We start from the raw sequence: 26391 nt of genomic DNA, 5'->3' as shown, positions 1-26391 counted from the left end.
TTAGAGGCACTTGGAGCTAGGAATTGGAGTATAAGCCTAAGACTGTGTTGGTTGTGGCTCACTCTTTGAAGAGGAAGCAATACAGCAAATCTGTCCCAATTATCTGCTGTCATGAGCAGAGTTGTGCATCCCTCCGATACAAGACATGCTGTCAACAGGCATGTTATCTTCCAATTAGTAGGGAACTGATAACTAAAATAGTAATACTCAGGTATTTTTTATTGTTAAAATAAGGTGGTGACAATTATTCTTTCCATCCCAGAGGCAATTAAATAAATTTTCACCAAAAAAAAAAAAAAAAAAAAGAAAAAAAAAAGAAAAGAAAAAACCACCCTGCATTGCTCTCTTAGATCAAGTTCTCTAAAGCATATACAGGAAGAAGTTTTGGGCCTGGTCAAGCACTATAATATCCTTTTCCCTAACTTTGTTTTGACAAAAACTGGAAATATTTTTGACTGAAATATCTGTGGTTACCCAGAGGTAGTCATTTAGCAGATAAAATGGTGACTGTCTTTCCTAGTTTAACACTAGGAGGACTAGTGTTAAAGAGTCTAATCAGCAGCTTGTATTTCTCAGCTACCATGTTGGCACTTAGCAACTTTATAGTTAGTTTTGACACTCTTTTACTTAAGGCTTCCCATGTATAAAATCTTAAGAGTAGTATTCAGTGTTAAAATATTGGATAAATTGAGGACCAGCTTTGTATATTGAGGGACTAAGTCCATACAGGAAAGAATAAATTAGAAATGTATCCTGCCTATGTGATAAAATCCAACCAACATGAACAGGTATATAAAGAATGCAATTTACCTGTTACTTGAGATACATAAAAAAAACAGAAAACCACAACTATACACACAAAAAGGTATATAACTTTATTCATAATATGTCTTTGAGTTAAACTACACAAATTGAAGAAGATGTAACCATATGGCAGTAAGAGGTAGGAGAGATACAGAAATAGTAGACAAGTTGCATTATGCCAGTATGACTTTCTGTTGCCATAAAACAATCTACTCAAAGTTACAGAGCTAGTACTATCTCAGTATGCATGAGTGATTTCACTTTGCACTTGTTACAAAACCAAGAGTGCAACTGAAACAATTTCTAAGCTGAATATTTCATTAAATGTCTTTATGAACATAGTTAGAAGAATATGCTCCCATGCAAGCAGGTTACAGGAGTTCACAACTGATTGCAAAATACTTTCTTCTCTAACAAATTATTGTACTTCTACACTGATGGAACAGTAATGATACAAAACCAATTAGGTATAAATGCGGATTTGCTTAGTTGAATGACAAACTGCAATTGATCTTAAATTAAAGCAATATTTACAGGGATTGTGGTTTACCACTTTATCTAGCAGGATGAAAAATTTTAGCGCAAGATACAGTGCAGTTACTACACGGGAAAAGCTTCCTTCCACACCCTGTGATTAAGACATGGTACATACTGAAACAGTCTAGGCAATTCAAAGAAAAGCAGATTTTAGCATAAATGATCTTTCTGTTCATGGTTTCAGTGGAAAAGCATGTAATGACAGCTCCTGTTACTGGTTTCACTGTTTTTTGTTTAGGCTATAAAGCCCTTTCTGTTAATACATAACAAACAGAGAGTATTTACTAGTAAAGTATTGTGCCAGTCAGTTGTAGCACATTCCTGAAGGCTTAGCTAATGCTGTTAACATTTTAATATATACTCTGGTATTATCTGAAGTAAAATCTAAACACAACAATATTATGGCATGTGAAGTGAAAGTTACAACTCCATGAAGATGACTTAAAGAGTAGTTTTCAGGTAACTAACCAATGCTTCATTCCATTTAACCTTGGGGATTGTTCTCCCCTAAATCCAATAAGCTATGGAACTTGTACTTAACAGTAAAAGTACACAATTTCTTCTGCCCTCTTTGGATCTTAACATACTTTGTAGTTCTTAAGGAACTCTCATGACATTCTTGACACTATTTCAAAGCAGAAAAGTAACGGCATGAGGATTGCTCTTGCAAAGTGAGAATAATTTGAGTTTCTACAGAGATATTGGCAGAGCTGCCCACTCCACCATGGATTTTATATTCCCCCTATCAAAGTTAGTGAAACACTCTTTGGGCAGTTGAAGATATGAAAGAGAATTAAAAGCAACTGTGAAGTTTAACATACTAGGTAAAAACGCTTCTCTCTTGACACAACAGAGTATTCCAAGTAATACCTGTACACTTTTTTTAGCCCACCCAGAGCCTCCATAAAACTTCCTTCTAAACAGTATTCCTGTCCTACTCAGTGTAATTGAACTTAAGTAAGTTTCCTTGAATGAATAATATTCAGGATCTGAGCTACCTCTGACAAAAGATCGCTTTAGGGATTCTCTTTCTTGTCATCAGATGTTGAGTCAGAAGGTGTTACTTGAAAATGTACGTAATGTAAAGCTTAAGTATCTCTACAACCTGGAGAAAACAGCTACACCAACTTAAAGAGAGAATTTTCAAAAGCATTTTAATGCTGTACATAGGCAAGCTCTTCAATAAAGTATGAAATGTCTTAAGATTGTTTATGTATTAAGCTTTACCTCTTTATTCAACAGATGGTAATATGGATATCCTAGATTTGTGTTTTCTCCAATTCCTTTCATTTCTCCTTGGATCAGCATTTTTCTCTCTGGTTTACTAGGGTAAGATTCATACCATAGATGTACAATGACAATTTGTTAGAATCAAGTTTATTACTTACCCCCAGATTTTGCATTTCCTTCTGCTGGAGGAGCTCTTTTATGAGCACAAGATCAATTGGATATAAAGTCTAAGGTTGAGGACTTTCTGTGTATTTCTCCATTTGGGAGTCTGTTGTTATTCCTCCAGACTAACTGGCCGTGAGAGATCACTTTGCCTAAAAATTCAAAGCAGGCTCCTCAAATTAGTTTAAATATAGGAAGAGGAACGTGTGTTGAGAAGGTCCCTGGGCTAAGAACAAGTGTACTTTGTATCACAAAGCAGTGTGAACAGTAAACAGAGTAAAAAAAGTTAATATACTAGACATACAGAAGAGCAGCAGTCTTGCAAGAGTAATATTAACTGAGCAAGAAACAAATACTATAGAGTTGAAAAATCTTTAACTTGACTATATAGCCATCATTTTAGATAGGTATGTGTAATTAAAAAAAATCCCCAATTGTTTAAGCCAGTGATTTATCACACAAGAATAGAAAAAAATCCTTCTAAGGCAGTTCTTTTTTAAAATTTTCAGTACTAGTTATTTGTACAGTCACAGGCTCAGTTTTAGCTCATTACAGTTAAGAATTTTAAGTTTTTATTAAATACTGCATACATATGGAATGTAATACAGCTTGCCATGCCTAGGAACATAGTGCCATAATTATGACCTCCAGGGCTACCATCATGATGAGGGTACATGGCAGTAGAAAACGCTACAACTTTTCTTTCCTTTCCCAAGCAAAGTTCCATTTTGATTTCTGTGCATTATCCTGCCCAGAAATATTGTCTTCTCTTTCTCCACAAAGTGTGCTACTCCTTCATATGCAGTCACCTCCCTCTCTTCTGCCCAATGAAAAGTTGAAATGTATTTCCTGTTACTCATGAAACCCCCTCCACAGGATTAAGGAAACAGACTTCTCAAGCATGAATTTTAAGTACTCTCTATATCAACACTACTTAATGCTCATTATAAAAGGGCACATCAGATGGGCCTATTGTATCAGTATTTCAGCATTTCAATACTGTTTAAAGGAGTACAGCCATCGTGATTCTCAGCATATGACTAACACATCTTTTACACTATCATTTTAGAAGTAGCTATTAGGCGAGATCAGCGCCCTACAAAACTCCTCCCCACTCAGCAGCCCCGGAGGTCAATCTGATACACATACTGAAATGACTTGGACTTGGGGATTTTGATAAACCACCTATTCAGTGTATTGATTTTCAGAGGAGTAACTATACATAAACACTATGTCCCAAGTTATGCGCAAGAGATCTGTTTATCAGATTTATTCTTGTTTGCAAACACACACAAAGAATTTTCTGTCTTCTATTCAAGCAGAAGAGTTACAATGGTGCTTTTGCTACTAACTATGGTATGCGTTTTGGGGTTATACATCATTCCAATTCAAATTGGATGACTTGTTGAAGTCAGGAATGTTCTTCAGTGCTGCCACTCAAATATCGGCTCCGGATATGATTTCTCAGTTGCTCTATGAGCTCAGGATTCTGCTGCTGTATCTGCTGTGCAAACTGCTGCCCCCTGTGTTGAACAGTTTTAAGTGAGCTCAGCAAGTGAAAGCAGCATTTGTAAGAAAACAGGATATCACAATACAGCTGAAAGGTGCATTACATTAAAATTAAGATTAAAGATACCTTGATTTCCAGTTTAAGGTATTTGCAGTCTTATGAATTTATCTGGTTGAAGTGTCCCCAAACAGGATCATTGTCATAAATTTATTTTCATTCTTTAGTACTATTACATCTACTTGATCACATGGAGGAGAAAAGTATCACCTTACAAAATGTATTGCCTTTTATGGTAAAATAACACATCTGCTACAGTGATTTATTACCTTCTTTTTGACAGGATCCACTTTAACTGTTTAAAGTAACAACTCTTAGAGTTGGCATGCAACCTTATGTTAATGGTTCCAGAAATACAGTATGCAGCTGCTGACTTGTACTTGTGAACACAATGTCATTAATTGAAAGCAAGCATACTATCAAATTTTTGTATCTTTCATGACTGAAGTAATAACAGATATATCTATAACAGTTGTAGCTTAAGAATTAAATTAATAGAAGAGACTATTCCATGTATAAGAGAAGCATAACACTTGTTTACTAATAAAAAAATAATAAGCAAAAAATATGATTTCACAGAAAGCCTAGCTTGTCGTCTCTATTACTTCTGCATTTTGTGCAAGTAGCAAACTATCAAGACTCCTTCAAACTACACTGCAGGTTGAAGACACATTTTTATAGATGTCTGCATAGTCCACAGTTTTTATGAAAATAGCCCTAAATTTTTGCAGCAAGACATTTCTATGTGTGATGTAAATCATAAATTACTTTTGCCCTGAAGAGGTGAAACTTAAAAATAGTTTGGAATTGGCTAGAATGCTGAAATAAAGTAAAATTGTATGCCCTATTAGAGATCTTGGGATATAAGCAAATGGCATGTTTTTTTGCAGACCCTTCCAGATGGATATCATCATTATAGTATAAAAACCTTGTGTCCTGGGTTTTGTAAAGTATTCTTCATTATCCTGAGTTTCCTGAAACATTCCTCATCTAAATGAAGGGATGCCAGAGCAGAAATTGGTTTGACTTGTGCTAAGTAAATCTGTAGCTTTCCTAAATAGTATCTGAGATATTAGGTAGTTATCCACACAATTTAAAAGCACAAGTAGGAGTACTTAAAAGATTTAAAGGAATTTAGTAAGTGGCATTAGAAAATGCCACTTGCTAAATATGAGAGTATGAGAACCAGAAAGTGAAGCTGAGCACACAGCAGTTCAGTGACTCCAGTTGATGGCAATGTATGGAGCAAACAAATGCAGTCCTGGAAAATAAATCTTACAGTTCCTGGTTTTAATAACAAACAGTGGGAACAGACCACAGTATAATTCCCTTGACCCTGCTCCTTTTTAAATAGATGTTGCACAGTTACCCTGCTACAAATGTGACAGTTAAAACCATGCAGTTCTTACTTACGCGTGGATCAGGCTGGACAAATCCGAAAGGCCACCAACCCCAGCAGCAGGGCCACCAATGGCATTTGACATCATCCCTGACATCCTGGAACAGTTAGCACAGTGTTTGCATTGGGTTGTGCAGGGATCTTTACTGTAAGCAATAAGCCCCACTTATTTTTTGAATTGCTAAGAGGAACTAAGTTGCAAGGAGAAGAAGCTACACTTTTACAGTAAGCAAAATAAAATTACGTTTTCAATAATATATCTACATTTCAAAAATATAGCTGTAAGTACTATGCATCTTTTATTAATTCAAACATCTTAAGACATTTGTTTTAATGATAACCCAATTTAATACTTACAGTTGTTGAATTTGAGGATTTTGCATTAAGCTTGCTGCCTAGAATAGACAACATACAGCTGAAATTATAAAACATTTACTACTTGGCTATCACTGAGAAAATCATGCAGAAGAAACGCACATGCTCTGTTCTGTTTTATTACAAAATTAAGTTTACATGCAGAGTAAAAAAAATCACTACAGCAACATATTTCATGGATGAAGCTGATACAATTTGTTATGTGTTAAAGAAAAAATAGTGGTTATAGATTCAGACATGAAAAATATGACAAGCCATTTAACATAACCCAGCCCCAGAAAACTAAACAAACAAATGAAACATTGAAGAATTGCAAGGACAAATGTTTTCAACTGGACTTTTTGGACAAAAGTCTGTATTTTGTTGCTTCTCAGCCTGGATAAATTAATTTTGTAACTACTATTAGTACCAGGCCTTAACAGTTAAGATTATGGCCACAAAATATTTCAGACCAAATTGGAGTGTGGACTTACTTTGTAGTATGGTTTTGTGGTAACGTATATCTTCTCTGGTAACTGTGTATCTTCTTATTTTGTAGTAAGCATGAGGCTATTTAAATTTCTCATTCATTAGATACCTCTAAAATTATACTGCTTTTACCATAGTGTAAGGGTGTCTGTGGACTGATACTATAGAAAAAAAGTGATTTTTCCATGTTAGTAATGTTATTCCTACAGAAATCAGTGTCTGTATGAATGCACCACCAGTAGACAAAACACAGTATGTGCTTCTTAACTGTCCTATTAAAGATATTACAAAAATCAGATATATCCAATATTCATTTTATTGATCAATATATCAATATATATAGATAACTCAAAAGTAAAACTTTTTTCTCTAGTTAATAGTTAGATATAAAATGGATAAAATGTCACATGCAGGTCAATTCTAAGCTCAATATAGGGTTAGTTTCTTCCATCAGTAATAAGCCTTATCTAGTTTAGAAGCCAAAAACTGAGGCTAATACCAATTTTCTCAAGGTCAGAGAGTGAGGCAATTTTTTCACCTTAACAAAAAAAATCCAAGTAACTACACCTTGGGAAAATAACTCATTCATTCCTAAATAAATGCTCTGTGTCCTATCTAGTTCACCAGACATCTTCTGGAAACAATGTAAAAGATCCTTTCCCCAAAGCCAGCTCCATACATCATTGATTTCAAACAGACAGAGGTTGTTTTAAGTACATCATGTGGCTAGTGAAGTAGTTCACATAGATGCAGTGCTATTTAATCATGAACGCCATCAGAGAACTTGCTCCCTCTTTCCTTGCCTACTGTCTCTATTATTTGGACCATGTTACCAAACCAGATATATGGATCTCTTTTGAATGCAGTGCACTTCCACACAAAAGCACTGGCTGAAATGTGCTGTTCCATTGAAGCTACCAGAGTGCTTGTAAAGTTTTAGCTGTTTTCTTAGAGGAAGTAAGTTTGGGGGTTGTTTTTTGTGGAGTTTTCTTCATTTATTTTTCTCAAAATTCCATTCCAGAGAGTTAATTAATTCTGTTTTGTTAAGAAAGCTATATGGAAAAAAAGACAACTCTGAGGGAGAAGTACACAATTTGTTATTGTACTGAACGTAAGAAGAATGCAGTATATGCTATTTATATTCATTTTTTTAAAGTCTTAAGGTTACTAGGGATAATTTGAAAGAGTAAGAAGAGAAAGGTCTCTTGGATAGTTCTCCCAAACGAGAGTTACTTTAGTCCTTGTATCATTGTTAACTGTTCCGTGGAGAATTGAAGAAATTTTTATCATGTTGTTGACAAGAGCTTTCTGGCATAGCATACATAAAAACAGCATAGCTAACCTATATGTGTTTTTTTCTATAAGTAATAGAATCAACTGGAAATAAGACAGGCTTTATTGGAGATACTCGCTTCACTCCTTGTTTTGTGTGTAAAATGATGTAGAAAAGTTTAAATTTAGTGTAATAAAACCATTGCTATAATAATACTGATTAAAATTGCTTGTATTATTGAACAACAGTTGTTCTTAAAAGTTCAGTTTTTAAAACGGGATAATGCAAACCTTGAGATATACTCACCATACTAATGAAGGCAGGATTGTTTATCAAACTTGCCATGTCAAAACCCAGTCCAGTTCCAGTCTACAAACAAATTGCAATTGAAGCTAAGTTTCCTACAAAATCCCAGTTTAAACTATTGTAAATAAATAGATACAGAGTAAACTTACAGGACTGGACACATCTCTTAGTTTCTGTTCTGCTATTTTCAAATTTGACTTGTAAGAGTCATTCTCTGGATCAAGATCCAGTGCTTTTTGATAACTGGTAACTGCTTCTTCATATTTATTCACAGAGGTCAGAGCCAACCTAGTATGAAATGAAGAAATTCTGGTTAGAACATAAATGATCATCAAAAGCTAATGATATATTTTCTGTTCTAAGTAAAATAGTATCTCACAAGTGATTTTTAACTTGACCATTTAATTAACACAGGTACTACTGCTTAGTAGTTAACACTTTTTTTTTAGAGAAGGGGATCTCTCAAGAACACATTTTGTGTTGTCTGTTTCATATATATGCAAGTTTCATTAAAAACTCTTTGGTATCATCAAGTGACTTAGTCACTTTAAGACCAGAAGCTGTATCTGGCATCTGTGCCTTTTTGCATAAGCTCCAAGTGTTTTTTTTCCAGTTCTTTTGACCTAAGAGATTATTTAGAAACTTACATGGGTAGGTAGGGCAAAGATACTCTTAATATGAGTTATGCAATGTTAAGAAACTAGATCTACAAATGCATTGTTTATTTTTATATATATTAAAACCCCATACTTTTAATATAGCAATTACTGTATTAAATATTTGAATAGAGAAGATGTTTCATGATTATATTGTTGTCTTTATATGTTTATATAAAATTATTTTTATTATTAACATTTTCATTATCTTAAAATACTGGACCTACAAGTTTCAGCATTTTTGTCTCAGGATCAATGTAAAGGTTCTCCTTTTGGATACTTCAACATCTTGACAAATAAGTTATACAGCATAGTAGTAATATATGTAAAATGCTGTAAGAAACCTTATTTAATGTTTTGAAAAAGACTCTGCTCCAGCAGCTAATGAGAGCACAGGATAGACTTACTACTTTTAAGCAGTATTTTACTTCAAATTTGGTTAGCCACTATGCTTAAAATATCATCTTTCTTTGAACTACTATTCCAGAAGTCCATCTGGCTGCAGTTTCAATTCTATCTGCCACTGTATTTTCAATTTATACTGACCAAAAACCTAATCTGATCTTTTCCACATTTTGTAGAAGATTTGTGTAACCCACATTCAGATATTTAGTACTTCAGTTCACCTTCTGATGCTGAACTACACAGCCTGGTTTGATAAGCCTGTGCTTATGCCCACTAACAGACCTTGGTCTTTCATCTCACGCAAACAAGTTCAGTGTTTTAGATATATCCGTGATTGTCATGGCTCTCAGTAAGAGTATAAAACTCCAGGAATTTCCCATATAGCTCCTGGAGGAATTCACACAGTATTAGTTTTGTCTCTCTTAACTCATTTACCCCCATAAAACACAGTTTCTCCCTTTTGGCCCATTAACTTGCTAAAATAGTTTCTGCCCAGACAAGAAATGCAATTCATTATTTCTGTGATGCAATAGTGCTTCTTATAGAAAAAGTATTTAACAGAGAAAGTTTCTTGGAGCATAGTACAAGTCAGAACAGCAGACAATTTCTTTCCTCACACCTCCTACCCAGACAAGTGGTCTTTCAGGATCAGGCTGGAAATACCACCTTTAACTGACATTCCCACTTTAAAATATCTCCCATCTCTGAATATTTGTGGCATTTCTGCATCTTTCTGTGACATATAAAGAATTTCTGTAAGATTCTGAGAAAAACTGATATGTCTCCATAATGCCATCAGAGAGCACATCTTTTTCATAAGGACTTTATTGAGAAGGTGTTTTCTACACTGGGGCCATGGGGGTGGGATTTTCACTTATTACTAAACAAGCACAGTTTCCTCAATCAGCCTATGCCAAATGTTTACTCATCTGCTGGGTTAAGCAATGGCTTGTAGCTCAAAATATGTCCTCTATTAAAACAACCAGCCAATAAAATAAAGAGAAGCTTGATTGTCTGAGGATGGTCCCACTTTCAGTGTGTATCAAAGAAACACTGGTCTTACACCCAAAACTCTAAAATAATCTCCAGTTAAATCAGCCTGTAGCATCTCTCTGTATCAGTGAAATCAAGGGAGCTTGGATGGTGCTATACGAAGAAACAATCTGAGGAGAGTTAAATAAAACCAATTCAACCTAAAATTTTGAAATCAATTCATCATTTCAAAAGCTCCGTAGTCTAGGTTAGTATTAGTAAAATCACCTGTATTATGGAAAGTTTTTTAGTAATAGAATTCCACCATATTTTATCTTAAAATAAATGTCCCCTGCATGGTTTTGTCCCAAGCCAACAAGAATTATCATAGACAATTTCAGGGCATGGTTCAAAATTTAATACAGACCAATGCAGTTTAGCAATAGGTTGTTTGAATGTGGCCACTCCATACTGCAAAGTAAATTTTATTAACATGGACATAAGCCATTTTGGGCCAACTGACTCAACAAACAATCCCAAGCATTTTTTAATTTATTGGTATAAATATAACCTCAAAAGACATAATGCAGCATTAAGTCCACTACTACAATGTGCTTGATTATTGAAAATGCAAAGCTAGACATCTTGGAAGAATGGCTCTTCACTCAAACCAACAGCCTGTTAGAGCATTCCTGACATTGTTTTCAGTTAAGACTTAAAACCACCCTCAAGAAGCTATGCAGCTAATCTCTCAGACATTGCTGAGAAAATCTGCCAAAGAGACATAGCTTATTCTTGCTAAAATATCTTCTTCCAAAGAACTATTGAAAAGAAAAATCCTGCTAGTGTGAAGCCCCAACGCTGTTCTCTAACAGCATCATTAACAAATTCAGTGTACCAACAGCAGAATTTTGATTCCTTTTAACTAGTTAGGAGGTAGGAAAAAACTATCATTACTTCCTAAACTAAATCCAGCAAGCTGAGAAATTGAAAGATAAAAACTGCAAACTGATGAAATCTGATGAAAATACTGCTATCAACCACATAGAAAAAGAGCTGACATTCTGATAGGGTCACCTTCAGAAAATTGTTATACTTAAACAACAACAATGCTCTGTAAGTGAATTACAGTGAATTCTGTAAGTGTCTCCACATATTTCAGAAAATCTATGGTAATGTACACGTGGGTCTTCAGTTTTTACTCAGATTTCTATTAGCTTACCCCATTCTTCCATATGCTTTGCTGTACTTTGGATCTATTGCTATGGCACTCTCACAGTCCTTTATTGCTTCCCTGAAGTTGTTGAGCTTACTTAGAGCAGCAGCCCTAAGAGAAAGATGGTAAGGAAATGAAGCTTTGTCAAAAAAAACCCAACCAACCAACCAACAAAACACCCAAAAAAACAAAACCAAACCAAACCAAAGAAACCCAACACAAAACAACCAAAGCCCAAGCCTAGATATTCACACATTTCTGACTTATTTAATCTGACTTTTCATTCGCTATTTTGGCTATGCTTAACTTTCTTTAATGAAGTAGGACAAGCAAATGTTATGAGTTAAGTATGTGCCTAAGTGCATTGCTGGACTATGGTTTTGGAGAACATGTACTCACCTCTGAGGACACAAAGGACAAATAATTCTAAGGAACTGTCTAAGATCTAGGATATGACTACGCACAGAATAAATCATAAAACCTATTACAAGAAGTGAAACTGTCAAGTAGTAGTTTATATAAAATCACTGTTAAGGAGAAATATTTTATGTAATTGGCATTTTCCAGAAGTATAGTTTGACAGCCATTCAAAGGAATACTGTGATTTTTCCCTACTCAGAATTTTATAATTCATCTCAATAACCTCTGCATTACTAAATTACAGTTACATCTCTATACTGGAGAAATATTAAATGTTGCAGGTATTAATACAATAAGATTAAAGACTTGATCAAATTAAAAAGGACACATTAAATGAAATTAATGTGACACAATTAAAAGGAAACACACTAATAATCAAAACTTCACCAGTTTAAAAGGTTACAAACCACTCTCATTTATTTTTCCTTGGTTAAAAAATTATAGTAAAAATTAAAATATTTTCTTTGCATAAAGAATATCAATTTGTTATTAAGAATCCTTTGTCCTGTGATTAGCTCCAAATTGCTTGGGTTTTTCTGACTTTGATTAAAATGTCTTCTGAATGGGACTACTTATCTGCTTTTGGGCTGTTAAGCAGTAGTGCAACTCCACAGAGGCCAGTGAAGATTTATATATAAAAGCTGGGGGCAATGCTTGTTCTCACATGTGTTTGAACAGAAAACATTTTTCCATGTTCACAAGAAGATTTACATGGCCAGTTAAAATTTTGAGGGCATATCAGTCCACTCTTTTTTGCACTGCTGTGGATAAAAAGCAATCCCACTGAATGCAGCATGTCCCCATGACTCCCTAACAAGCTTAAGAATAAGGTATATACTTATTGAAATACTTTTATCATCCACAAAACTCCAAACAACTCCTGTTTTCTTTTAAATCATTACATACAATACTGTACTGACTGACATTGAAATTCATTTTGGTTCTCACAAATGTGGTATGTGATGATGCAACACAAAAATTATTTCTGCTCTTGCTAATTAAAACTGTGACATTTAAGCCTGTACTGAGGAAACTTCCAGTGATTTCAGGAAGCTTTTGAATCTGGTCTGATATTTCCATTTTGTACATAAAGTGACTCATGTGATCAATTTTCACAAGGAATGTAGATGATTTACACTTTTGAACTGCCATCCTAAATATGTAAAATGTTAGCAAACTGCATAATTTCCTTTCTCTTTAAACTTGCCTTTAAACACTGAATCTCTCATTTCTATTTATCACAAACTAAACTCTGGAGCAATGGATGCAGAGCTTCAAAAATAGCACAATCCAGTGGGTACAGTGCCACAAGGCCAGATTTACAGCACTTAAGTTAATATATCCTATATCCTTAAATTAATAGTGGAGGCACTCTAGAGGTGGGCTCATTCCAGTAGGGCCTAAAGTCAGGGCTGCCTTTGCTCTTTGGCTGCTCTTCCAAGCAGTGTTCCGCAAGAGCAGACAGCTGTGACTGGGTTACCATGCCCTTCCAAGCTTACCTGCTGCCAAATCACTATGTCTTCTTCATTCATGACGGTAAAGAACAGATTAGATAAGAAAACTGTAACAGCAGCATTGTTATTTTTCAACAGGTCGCACATGAAAATACTATTTACAAAATGCTTGAAATCTCCAAAATGGTATTCCTGCATTGATGATTTTTTTTTGCCAGTGGTAGCTAGTACTCAAGGAGACAGAGAGAGCAGCTGAATCACTAGAACACTAGAGAAAAAGGCTTTTACTACTCTCAGCAGGCTAGAAAGCACAACCTACATTATGATTTAATATAGACAACCTGACACACACAATACGTTATCTGAAGAGTTGTAGGTAATTTTAAAGCCCATTTTAACTGATACAGACATGCTGAATGAGTCCATTTTTACCCTAATTTTACAAATCCAGCAATAGATTTCTAAATAGGGGTTTCTAGCCTTTGACCTCCTTCACAATTTATTTTTACAGTAATGTTAACAAAGTCCAGGAATGAAAGGTGTGTATCATGTTGGGTTTACCTGTTGCAGTAATAGACTGCATTGTTTGGATCCAGTTCTATAGCCCTAGTGTAACAATCCACTGCAGCACCATAATTTTCTTCCTTCATATGATTATTACCTGAAATGAATTATAAAAAGCTCTTAAGTAATTAGATGAGACAGTATGTAGTTAGATGAGACAGCTCTGTATGAAAGAAACAGAGCAGCTACATTTTAGCATCTACAGAAGTGAGTTATGACTGCACTTTTTTGAGATACATACTTTTAAACAGAAAAGTCACAGAATAATGCAAATAAAAACATCTACTATGTCTGTGAAGTTTACTATGTACATTGCAGTACAACACAGAAACCTTCCTCTTTTCATTTTGGTATTTCAGACTTTCCAGCTAGTTTCTGCTGTTAAGGCAAGATCACTTCACTGAGAAGTGTAATTGTAATTGCAGTTTCCTCTCTAGTAAACTATCTTTGCAAGCCCAATATGCTATGTTAATTTTTTTATCTCATTTTCTTATATGTCCCAACAACTTGCTAGTAAGTATCTAAGTAACACCACCAAAAAAATCAAACTAAAGTAAAACTAAGCACATAAGCCCCATTTTTGTGACACTAAATAATTAACTCATTAAGATAATGAAAATTATGTATAGTGTAAGCAATCCAAAAGGATTCAGAAGTAAAGTTTCTCACCAAGGGAGCTTAGAACTTCTACTTTGTAGCAAAGTTTCACATTTCATGTATTTTAAGTCCAGTGGAAAAAAACCCAGAAACATTTATGTAACTTCTTTATGGACAGAAAATTCTGGACTAAGGTTTTTCAAAGCAAAAGACACGTTACACATTCTTTTGTCCCCAACACAAGGCAATCCTGGTAGTTTCTCTCTTTCCTGATGATACAGCAGTAAAAAACCCTAGTTCAGTGCCCTAAGTTGTCTGTGGTTTTGCTACAATCAATTTTTGGCCAGCTAGATCCTACAGAAGCCTTGATTTCCTAGAAATGTCAAGAAATGGTCAGGAAAAATATAGATTCCACTGACTTCTTGTATTTCAGCCAAATATTTAAACCTTCTCCTAAAATAAACAAGTCAAGGGATAGGTCAATAAGTTACTACTGATGTAGGTAACTGCGTAAGCAAAGGCTAGAAAAGTTCAGTCAGTGCAACAGTTTATCTCTGAGAGAAAGCAAGACTATGGAGCAAGTCCTCAGTGCTTGCACTAACTGAAGCAACTGTACTTGCATTTATTCGTGAACACAAAGAGCTTTGTGAACAAAACCAGATTTAAGTAACAAAGTATCATCAAAGTAGTACAAAATCACATCCTCCAATATTGCTATATTAGACTGTAATTATAGTAAGCGGTCCCTTCCAGTGAGAATTCAAACAAACTGTACTTGCGTGTATACCTTCAAAATACATGCAGAATGTAACAACATCTTTCTTGTTTCTAGAGGTCCACTGTTTATGCAGCTTTCCTTTGTTCTGAGGTAAAGACCTGTACACTAAATTATGTTTTCAGACAAAAAACCTTGCAAGTCAGCTGCACTCAGCAAGATTGCAGCAGTTAGTGTTCCTTTAAAACAAAAATGCCATCAATGTCTATCAGCATTAGAATTTCTGATACTGGTCTGAATATGACCCAGCGTACAAGGCTAAGTTGGAGATAGTATCAGTGCATACCCTTCTTGTTATCTCTCTCTCCAGCTGCAACCTTGATACAGGAAAACAGAAAAATAGCTAGATCTACTAATTCTGCTGAGATAAGGAAAAGCAGCTGTATTTTTCTATTTTAATGTTATACAAAATCCTTAGGACAAAAAAATTACACAAAGGGTTATACTTCTGAATGTGTGTCCTCTATACTGTAAATACTACCTATTGTTATAATTATGCTGTGGTAATAAAACACAGATCTTACAATCAGGCCACCATTACATTATACAAACCTGCACATAATCTGTGCTCTTACACATCTTACACTAAACTGAAGTGTCAAATGATATACAAGGTTAGGCATCTAAATTCAAGTGTTAAGTAGTCTGGAGTATATATTACTTCCTGGTTACTAAGAAAGAAAATTTAGCTCCCTGATTTTGTTTTGCCATTCATTAGTGAAAATCTACAAAGATTAGGGCTGGTTTGAAACCAGAGGAGCAGGCTGGTGGCCACAAAGGTGAGGCAAGTTGTTCGTTCCATTGTTGAGGGTATACAGATAGAAATGAGAAAAATCACAGTTATAGAATTATAATATTATATAAGATACACATCAAGTAGAGTTGTCCAGGTTATCTAATTTATTTCCTAACTCAGGCTAGAAAATACTCATAACTGAAAAGCACGATAGCAGTGATAGATAATATGTGTGTGAATATGCGTAGGATCAAAACAACAGAGAAAGCAGGACACAAAGTTTTAATTTTATTATGGGAAATTACCAGAGGCACTTCAAGCAGTTCAAAACTGCTTACTAATGCCCCTGACAGATGACACTCTAATCGGTACTTTGTTACCAAGTTTAGACCCTTCTAGTTTTTTTCAGCAGAGCTGTGAATTACTTTGGTAAAACCACACAAAGACTAATACATAGTACACACTGATTTCATTTCCTCAGTCTATTTCACAGACCCTTGTGGACTGAAAGATAGCAAGACTGAAATCACAGATTTAAAAGAGCTGTAACACCCACACCTGCAAAGTGCTGACTATTCCTACGGTTCAATAACCATACTGAAACCAAGAGGTAGTCTTCACTTTCCATGAATTGGTAGTAACAGCAAAACAAAAAGCCAGCATGCACAGCAGGTAGGTTACAACTTACTAACACATTTTCACTTGTGACCTAACCATGTTTGAGCACTCATTCTCAGAATTAAAAAGCTAATGAGCAACTCCAACAATTAGGAAAACTTATTTCAGAGCCAGTAGTGAACTGCATTTATGATTACATATGGCCAGTTTTAAGATAAGAGAGACATGGAATTCATTTTGAAAAACAATAGGACTTCTTCCACATTATTACAGAAATTTTGAGAGGATTATATCTGCCTTGCAGTTAGAAGTTTACTTGTTTTTCCTATAAAACTCAGCTACCTGAAAATCTAACAGGTCATAAACAATGTGATTCATATAGCATCAATCCATAATAATTCATAATAGTTATCAGTGCTACATGCTTTTTATAATTTCTCTCCCCTTCTTTCTGAGGGGAAATAATATGGATGCCTTCTTGGGTGGCATTAGTGACTTCTATGCTACAGCTGGTTTTCCTCACAGAAGAGCAATAAGAGCTGCCAGAGGGAAAATAAACAACTGGGTTGTCTGCAATTTTTATAAAGCACACAAATAATTTCACATATGTGAAATATTAACCCTAGCACGTTCAAAAGAACTTTTCCATTGGCTTCTGTTGGGTCAGTTTTTAACCAATGTTTGACATCACATACCCATTTCAATAAGAGAAGAAACTTGTATTACAATTCCATGCACAAACAGCCAAACAATAGCTGTTCATTCTTTAAAGTTTCTGCTACCTAGGAATATTTCTAACTATATGTTATCCCATAGATTTTAAGCAACCTCCAGAGCCAGGAAGAGAATAAACATTATTTTCTTTGCTCCTGGATGGAACAAATTACCTAGCCCTCTTAGGGCTTAGCAGTCACCAGAGAATCTATAAGCTGAAGTTTTTTGTAGGGTTTGTGGTACCCAGCTGCTATACTATCACTACCCCTAATAATGCAAAAATATAATAAGAACATAAGTAAATTTATTTCTGTTTTTATTACAAACCTTCATCCTTCAGTTGGTCAGCCTTTACAACACCTGCTGGTAAAGAACGTGAGAGAGGCAGCATGTCATTCTGTATGGGAAAAAAACAAGATTTTTTCCTTTAATATATAAGCCCTGATTTTATAAAAAACTTTTAGAAAGAAGTGAGAAACATCTGCAAACTATGAATAACCTTAGGCACATCAGGCATTTATCTCTGGGAATTGCAAAATGCTTAAATAAAGAATAAAAAACTTCAAGTGAGAATGAGGCATCCACTCTTTAGTAATTCTCTAAATGGAATTTTCCATGTCTAGCTGAAATTAATTCCTCCCACTGCCCCCAAAGATTCACATTATCCTAGCTTTTATGGAAATGTAGGTTTTTTCATATTTTCCTTAAGTTTTCACATCATTTTGACCTATACAGAGCTTTAATATTGTTGTATTCATATACAATATGAAACCTTAGCACATACTAGAAGAGTAACACTAGAGTCTAAATTAAATTCTTACCTTTTGAATAGAATTTGTGAACATTTCTATCAAATGCTGTGAGGATGCAAGATGAGTATCTTCCAGGGTAATCTTAAACACAGTCTCCAGACACTGAATTGCAACTTATAGGAAAAAAAATTAATAACATAGGTCACCAGTTTCTCAATATAAGCATAATTTCACTAATTTATTTATAAAGCTGTGACTCACTTCCTTATTCAACTAGTAAAAGTAGCTCCTTGGAACATAAAAAAAATAAAGAGAGGCTACCTGATCTCCACAGAATGAAAAAGATCTAAGATATACACAATCCACATATAGTTTGGTCGTTATATTTAAACCAATTTAAAGTTTAATTTTAATTCTTTCACTCTTTTAAAGTTTTTTTAAAATATTTTTGGCCAGCTAGATCCTACATAATATATATAATGTAAAATATAATGATTTAAGAAGAGCACCACAACTCATAACACGACTAGAAATGTCCATGTGTCACACACCCCACCTCAAAGCACACAACTGGCATATATTTGTGTGACATGACAGCTACAAGAAAATGGTTCATCTTTACTGTACAGAATAAAGGCAAGATACTTATTAGTCTCATCTTTTTTTGGAGAAAAGTATATTTATTTGAAGATACTTTATTAATCAAATGTTGCATTAATCACAAAACTTTGTCCTATTAAAAAAATATCTGCAATACCCTTTCACATGTTCTGTGTGTAAGTATTAGCCTGCAATAATGTAAATACACTCACCTAAAAATGAAAACTTAAAAATGTAGAGCCATATCCCTAGCTGAAGTTTTAAATATGCTCATAGTTTTAGACAAAAGAAGATTAGTGGCAATTATTATACACAATTCTCTCTATATACATACATATATATATGTACATAAACACCATTAAACTATTGCAAATTATGTAATTATTTTCCTTATAATCTTAAGAACCTAGTACAGTGTTTTTATTAACATATATCATCTAAATGTTTTAGACTGAAAACTGAGGAGGAACAAAGAAGGGTCTTTGTAAAGCCTAGCTTCAACAGAAAAATGGGTGTTTTAATACATATTAGGGATAATCACGAGTATCTGAATTCAAATTAAGTATCAGTAAAAGCAGATTCTTAGTATTTAAACTTACCCTCAATCCAATGTTAACATAATAAATATAATTTGAATTATGTTTTGCATTATGATGAAACTGAACACTGATCCAAAATTAGAAAAATAAAATTACTGAACATTAAAAACTATAAGGCCAATTTTTATCTTCTATGTCAAAGCCGGCAGGAAGGGGTTGGAGGGGAGGGGGAAGATATTTGTAAAACAGGTAGTAAAACCTGGAAGATGTAATTTTTTTAGAAAATTATACAATAGAAATTTCTTACAAACAGTATGGCATGACACAAAGTTAAAGTTGATAGCATGTAACAATTGAATACACTGCTAAATATGCATTATACAAATTGGTCCTATAATCTATAAATCAATTGACCAGGTCCTAAATCACCCAGTAAGAGCACTGAGGGATTCAGGTTAAGCTCATTTGTCTCCTGCTACGTGAAAAACTTAATTCTTGTAAACACAGATTATGAATTTTGAAATATATATAAACCTTTAATAGTACTTTTTATTACGAGACTGATTATAAAATCAGTGAAACACACATAATTTTTCCTTATATGGCTTAATAGGATGCCACTTACAATAGTTTCTTACTAATTTTCCCTGCCAGTTTTTTTTACTGAAAGGCACTCCCTTTTTTTAATGCCTCTCCTCATTTGTAATTTTGCATAAATTTAAAATACAACCCAATCCCTTATCTTTCTTAAAGCATTAAATCTATGACACCAAATCTCTATGATATAGAAGAGTTTCACAAAATGCAGCAGTGCACATTATGTGTAAACAAAATTACTCTCACTACAGTATTATTACTACTCAGCATTTTCATCAAATAATTAGTTGGTGCTGTAAATTCCCATATTTCTCCTTCAAGTGGAAAATGGAATTTATAATCCTTCTATCTATCACTTATAGTATATGTGATATTTATAGATATAATAAAATTAGGACCTCTTACACGATGAATCAATAGGTTAGAATAACCACTGGCTAAATGCAAGCCAACAACAGAAACCCACATAGAAAGAAACATTGCTAAACAGAAACATTTTCATATCAGAAAATATAGTAAGTTGTGACAAGGTCTGTAACTACCCTGTTTTAACACAATACAAAAACACAACTCCAGTAAAGTCAAAGGACTGGAAACCTGGTTTTTGCCTAAGAAGTTTTTCAGGAGGCCAGACTGCCAGCACCTTGATATCCCATTTATCCAAGTGAGGCACTGTCAAATTCCACAAGCTCGATATTATCAGGGAGAGACTTGATGCACCACATGAGCTATTCACCTGAGATTTTTCCTTTGTCTGATATCCAAGGCCAAAGTTATCTGTTCTCCCAGTTAGCTCTACCATCATCCATCTAGGTGGCTGAAGCTTGAAGTGACCACCTGGCAAACCACTTCCCTGCTGAACAGCTGGGGCTCACACAAACACCCACTATCTGACAATACCAGCACTGGGCTATGCTGGAACCCAGTGCCACAGAGCTCCAGGACTTCTGCTGTCCAAATACAAGTCTGCATCACCAAGCAACATGAAGGCCAACACAGCCTGCATCACAGCCAACTTGCAGGCTGAATAATGAGCGTTATTTGGGCTGCTAAGGCCCCATTAGTACTTGCTGTCATCTTGCCTCATCTTACACATCACCTTACCCGTGTCAAGCATCACATGCATCCACTGCCTTCCTGTTTTGGAAACACTGCCCTACAGAAAATAGTTGTGGTATATCAATCACAGAAGTAAGAAGAAAATCACTGCCGTGGGTATGTTGTAGAGAGTTTTTGCTTTAATTCCACAGAAATAGGTAGTATAGAAAAGAAAAAAGAAAGGGAGAACGAGATAAAAACCCCCACCCGGTAAAGAGGAAAGAGAAATAACTGCAATTTAAACAGAGTCTAAAATATAACTTGGAAGAAGGGAAGTTTCTAGTTCATACAAAAGAGTTGAGCACTAACCACCGGGGATCTGTATCACTGCTGGAGATGCTAGGGGAATATAGTTCTCTGGTATACCTTCCAATTACTCTGCTTTCTCAAAATAAGGCATTTTTATTCATCAAGCAAGTACAAAATTCCTAAAGGAAATTCACACTCTCATTGACATTTCTGTAGAATTCAAACATGCAGTATGCAGGTTATCATTGAGTAGGAATACATCCTAGACTTGTATTTTATAAAGGCTCAATTTTTTTTTTGTGATGTTCTATCTCTTTTTTTTTTGTTGTTTTATGGAAAGTGGGAACTGTTTGAATTACTTCTTGGCACAGTCATTTAATCATACAGTGTTTTGTCTTTTCACAGACACCAACTAGGTACATAAGGTACCAACAAAAATTATCAGTCAATTCTCTTCATCCCTTATGTCTCCACGTAACATTAAATACTTCAGTGAGTAAGACTCGGCTATTGCTACTGTACATGCACTAAAGATATTTTGCACAACTAAAATGAGTCTATTTTTCAGAATGCCTGCCTCTTATCCTCTAACACATAGCATATGGTACCATGCTTGTGGCAGAGCACAAATCTAAAAATAGGATTTCAGATCTATATTAAAATGGTAACTTTTGCCTTGGCTTTTAAGCACAACTGAGGTTTTGTAATATCTTTTATTTAGAAAAGTGAATCTTAAAATTGATTCTTTCATAAACACATTGGCTAAGGCTGCTCTAAGACATGTTATCAGGTAAATTTTCAACCATTACCCAATTTTTACCAGTTTCATTATAAAAGCAAAAGTATATCTCTTCATTTCTATTATATATGATTTCCAAAAACATTTTTTTCTTTTATCACATGAACATCATCATAATCTGACACAGGTCAAATTTTTTGATGGCTGCTGCTTTTCAAATGTACAAAATGCTCCAGATTCTGACATAGAACCAAATCTTTTGGCTTTTATTCCTTTGGGACTATCCTTTGAATATAATGACACAAAGCTTTCTTTCTTGTTTACTTTAGTGAACAACTACACTGGACAACCAAGAGATAATAGAAAGAAGCACACTCCAGGTTTATCTTTTGATTTACACAGGATTTGCTTTGCATCTCAGCAAAGTCTCTCCATGCCTAAGATTTCACAGAAATCAGTGATCAGCTGCACTGCTTGTCGTAGACTTCTCTCTCCAAATTCCTCCTCTGGCTGACAGACACAAGCAAAGACTGCTTGAAACAGTAGAGAGATCTTTTTAAAAGATGCTATGAAAAACTTACTGCAGTATTAAGACTTAAATCTTCTCTCAATTCCACATTCTGATACCACCTGACATGAAGTCTCCAGTAATTAGGGAAAAGGGATAAGAGCAGTATGAAGGAGAACATCAAATACTACAAGGTTACAAAGACCTAATGAGCATCTGTCAATAGAGAAATATAGAGAGAATACGTCTACAGATAAATGAACTTGGGTGTATAGTAGAAGCTACATCCTACTGACAATATCCACTACCACATACTCTTTGGAGCCAATACTCAAGTGAAAAAGAAAAGCAAAGCATTTATCTTATTTTCTTAGGATGTCTTTTTCCTCATAAATAACATAGAATCCTTGAAAGTAGGAAACAGTTCTTCTCATAAACCAAAACCAATATAGTAATTGTGTTACTTCCTCTGTAACCAGCAGAGCTACTAACAGAAATGAAATGAAGAAAGAAAGCAAACAAAAAAGAGAGAAAGAAGCAGCAGAAATTTGTGGTACACATACACAAGTCATTACCATTGTCTGCATTATAGCACTGCTTAACTTAGAATCATAGAATTGTTCAGATTGGGAAAGACGTCTGCAACTGTAAAGTACCTGTTGCTCAAATTAAGGCACTACACATTTGTAGCTTTATAATACTTTATAAATGAGAGATGTCTTACAATTAACGATCTCAGAAACATTAGGATCACAATCTCATTTGCATATATTTTTTGGTTTTTATACATAAAAAACAAAAATTTTTTTGTTATTATACATAAAGGAATTTAACATCTGTGCAGGCACTGTATACATACACACACATATATAAATAAAAACACATGAAAGTACATTTGTTGCTTACCTTCCAAGCTTTCTTGTTCATCTGGAGTGAAAGTATCCATCTGACTCTGTTCTCTCAAGAAATGGATGACTGCATAAACCAAGCGCTTGACTGATGACATGTTGGAATTGTTTTCTGTTATGTCTTAAAAACAACAGAATCTCTTATTTTGGAAAATTAATCCCTACAGTATTCCAACCTCCTAGTAACCTCAGTAAGAAGTACACACAATACATAAAACCCAATCCTTCATCAGAAAGCCCAATAATACGATGTGTTGAAAAAAGTGGTGAATTTGCATGGGTTAGGGAAAACTGCTACAATCATGTAGTCTAACTATCAGCAGAAAAGCACATATTTCCTCCAGTTCATTCCTGGAAGAAAAGTTCGCCAAGGCTAAAATAACTTAGCAACTTATTTTTCATTTATAGGGTTTTTTTAATGGTTTGCATTTTATTTAGATATATACTTGCAAGTAGGACCATATGCTTAAGTCAAAACCAATAAAGTCACTGTGATAAATGTAATGACATAAAGAAACACACTCCAGTAGAAGTTGTTTTATGATATGACTTGGTGTTACCCTTTGATAAAAGATACTCTATGGTCTGATATGGTGTTATCCTTTGATAAAAGAAGTTCTGCAGTGTGACATGCACAGTATTATCCCTTCAGTGTAAGATGTTCTATGGTGCGACACAGTGTTATCCTTTCATAAAAGGTGTTCTCTGGTGTCACACGCTATTATTCTTTCATAAAAGGTGTTCTTTGATGTGACATGGTGTTATCCTTTCATAAAAGGTGTTCTCCAGTGTGACACACTATTATCCTTTAATAAAAGGTGTTCTATGGTGTGACATGGTGTCATCCTTTCATAAAAGGTGTTCTTTGGTGTCACACGCTATTATTCTTTCATAAAAGGTGTTCTCTGGTGTCACACGCTATTATCCTTTCATAAAAGGTGTTCTCTGGTGTCACACGCTATTATCCTTTCATAAAAGGTGTTCTATGGTGTGACATGGTGTCATCCTTTCATAAGAGGTGTTCTCTGGTGTCACACGCTATTATTCTTTCATAAAAGGTGTTCTATGGTGTGACATGGTGTCATCCTTTCATAAAAGGTGTTCTCTGGTGTCACACGCTATTATTCTTTCATAAAAGGTGTTCTCTGGTGTCACACGCTATTATTCTTTCATAAAAGGTGTTCTCTGGTGTCACACGCTATTATCCTTTCATAAAAGGTGTTCTATGGTGTGACATGGTGTCATCCTTTCATAAGAGGTGTTCTCTGGTGTCACACGCTATTATTCTTTCATAAAAGGTGCTCTATGGTGTGACATGGTGTCATCCTTTCATAAAAGGTGTTCTATGGTGTGACATGGTGTCATCCTTTCATAAGAGGTGTTCTCTGGTGTCACACGCTATTATTCTTTCATAAAAGGTGTTCTATGGTGTGACATGGTGTCATCCTTTCATAAAAGGTGTTCTATGGTGTGACACGCTATTATTCTTTAATAAAAAGTGTTCTATGGTGTGACATGGTGTCATCCTTTCATAAAAGGTGTTCTCTGGTGTCACACGCTATTATCCTTTCATAAAAGGTGTTCTATGGTGTGACATGGTGTCATCCTTTCATAAAAGGTGTTCTATGGTGTGACATGGTGTTATCCTTTCACAAAAGGTGTTCTATGGTGTGACATGGTGTTATCCTTTCACAAAAGGTGTTCTATGGTGTGACATGGTGCTCTGAGCAGTTTATTGTCACTTTGGACAAAGAAATGGAACATGGTGACCTCAGTGCATACTTGTGATTAGTGACACTACTGGCTCAGTCTGATTTCCATTCAGCATCATCTGGGAGTTATATAACTCAGAGGACAATTTTAGTCACAACTTTTCAAGTTATTTTTCCTTAAACCATTTTGATTTAAAAGGGCACAGTCTTATCCAGTTTTCCAAGCAAAGCAGGTTTAAAATATAGCATTAAATGAATGGCAAGATCAGCACCTGCTCTTCCTACCTTATTTTCTCTACAACCCGCGACCAAATCGGTGCGCGGTCAAACCCACACCAGTCAAATTAGCGTCGAGACGGGGAAAGCCGGGAAGACCACCGGCCGGGAATGCACAGACGCGAGCGCTGGGGTCCCCTATCCGCCCTCATGAGGGACAGCGCGGGTCCCACCGGCCGGGCCGCGCTGCCTCCCCACGCCCACCTCCCGGTCCCTCCCAGGCTCAGGTCCGCTCTCTCGGGCCCCAAGGACAACTCTGCACCACCCGCGGCGCGGGCCCCTCCCGACACCGCACGGACCGCGGCCGCACCACCCGGGGCCCGACCCGCCCCACCGGCCCCGAGCTCCACGGACCGGGGGCTGCGCGGACGCGGCTCCCAGCCTTCCCACCCCCGAGGAGCTGCGCTCGCCGAAGGGACGGGCATCGCCCTTACCGTGCGAGATGCGGCGAGTCCGCGCTGCCTCTGGCTACGAAACACCAGGGACGCAGAGGCGTGAGGAGGCGGCGGAAGCGGATGCGCAGGACCGCGGCGGAGCGGCGCTGAGCACTGCGCCCGCGGGCGGCGGGAGGGCGGTGAGAGTGCGGTGCGGCGCGGCAGCGGGCACGGGAGCAAAACCGCTGCTGCTGCTTCTTCTTCTTCTTCCTCCTCCTGTCCTGCCTCCTCCTCTTCTCTGCAGCCCGTCCTGCCTCCTCCGGTCTTATCTCCTCCTTCGTTACTCCTCCTACCTCTCCGCTGCCACCGCCCCCCGCGCCGCCCCCCATGCTGTCGCTGTGTGCGGGCGCGGCTCGCAGGTAGGCGCGCGGGCAGGTGGCGGGGCCGCGGTGGCCGGGGCGGGAGCCGTGGCCGGTGCGGGGGGGGGGTGCGGGGGTGGGTGCGGGGGGGGGGGGAGGGCGAGGGCGAGGGGGGGCGGCAGCGGGGGCCGCCCGGCCCGGCTGGAAGCTGGGTCAGCCCGGAGCCGCTCCACGGCTGGCAGAAGGTTCTCGCTCCTCGCTCGAGGAGCCAGGCCTGAGCCCCGGGCCGAGGTGGAGCTGCCGCGGGAGTGCGGGGCGCGCTCCGAGGGGCCAGGCAGACAGTGGGGCAGGAAACCTAACTGCCTGTGGGGCTTATTGCCTCAGCTCCTGGTGCCATTCCCGCAGCCTGCCCTCCCTGCCGCGGGCTCCCTT

At 36.5% G+C, this 26391-nt stretch overlaps 2 protein-coding genes across 4 annotated transcripts in view; one reads left to right on the top strand and one right to left on the bottom strand.

Annotated features, from left to right (window-relative positions):
* Window positions 1-852: 852 nt before the first annotated feature.
* On the bottom strand, window positions 853-25989 carry SGTB (small glutamine rich tetratricopeptide repeat co-chaperone beta). Its single transcript, XM_071425321.1, is given in 13 exon segments — window positions 853-4256; window positions 5714-5797; window positions 6057-6094; window positions 8122-8184; window positions 8271-8409; window positions 11377-11481; window positions 13806-13905; window positions 17576-17645; window positions 18070-18173; window positions 23237-23359; window positions 25661-25814; window positions 25817-25873; window positions 25876-25989. Coding segments are annotated over 13 exon segments (1263 nt in total). The 3' UTR covers window positions 853-4144.
* Window positions 25887-26391, top strand: part of NLN (neurolysin) — a 37763-nt gene continuing 37258 nt past the window's right edge. Inside the window, exon 1 of one of the 3 annotated variants that reach the window (XM_071425315.1) lies at window positions 25887-26019. In XM_071425315.1, the coding sequence (XP_071281416.1) occupies window positions 25988-26019 (32 nt within the window). In that variant the 5' untranslated portion in view covers window positions 25887-25987. The remainder of the gene's footprint in view (window positions 26020-26391) is intronic. The other 2 variants (XM_071425317.1, XM_071425316.1) reach the window with 2 other exon arrangements.

Source organism: Agelaius tricolor, unplaced genomic scaffold, assembly GCF_023055355.1.
Source record: "Agelaius tricolor isolate 1412-34295 unplaced genomic scaffold, bAgeTri1.0.p SCAF_4, whole genome shotgun sequence".
Classification (NCBI taxonomy): Eukaryota; Metazoa; Chordata; class Aves; order Passeriformes; family Icteridae; genus Agelaius; species Agelaius tricolor.
This window is presented reverse-complemented; position numbering and strand designations above follow the sequence as displayed.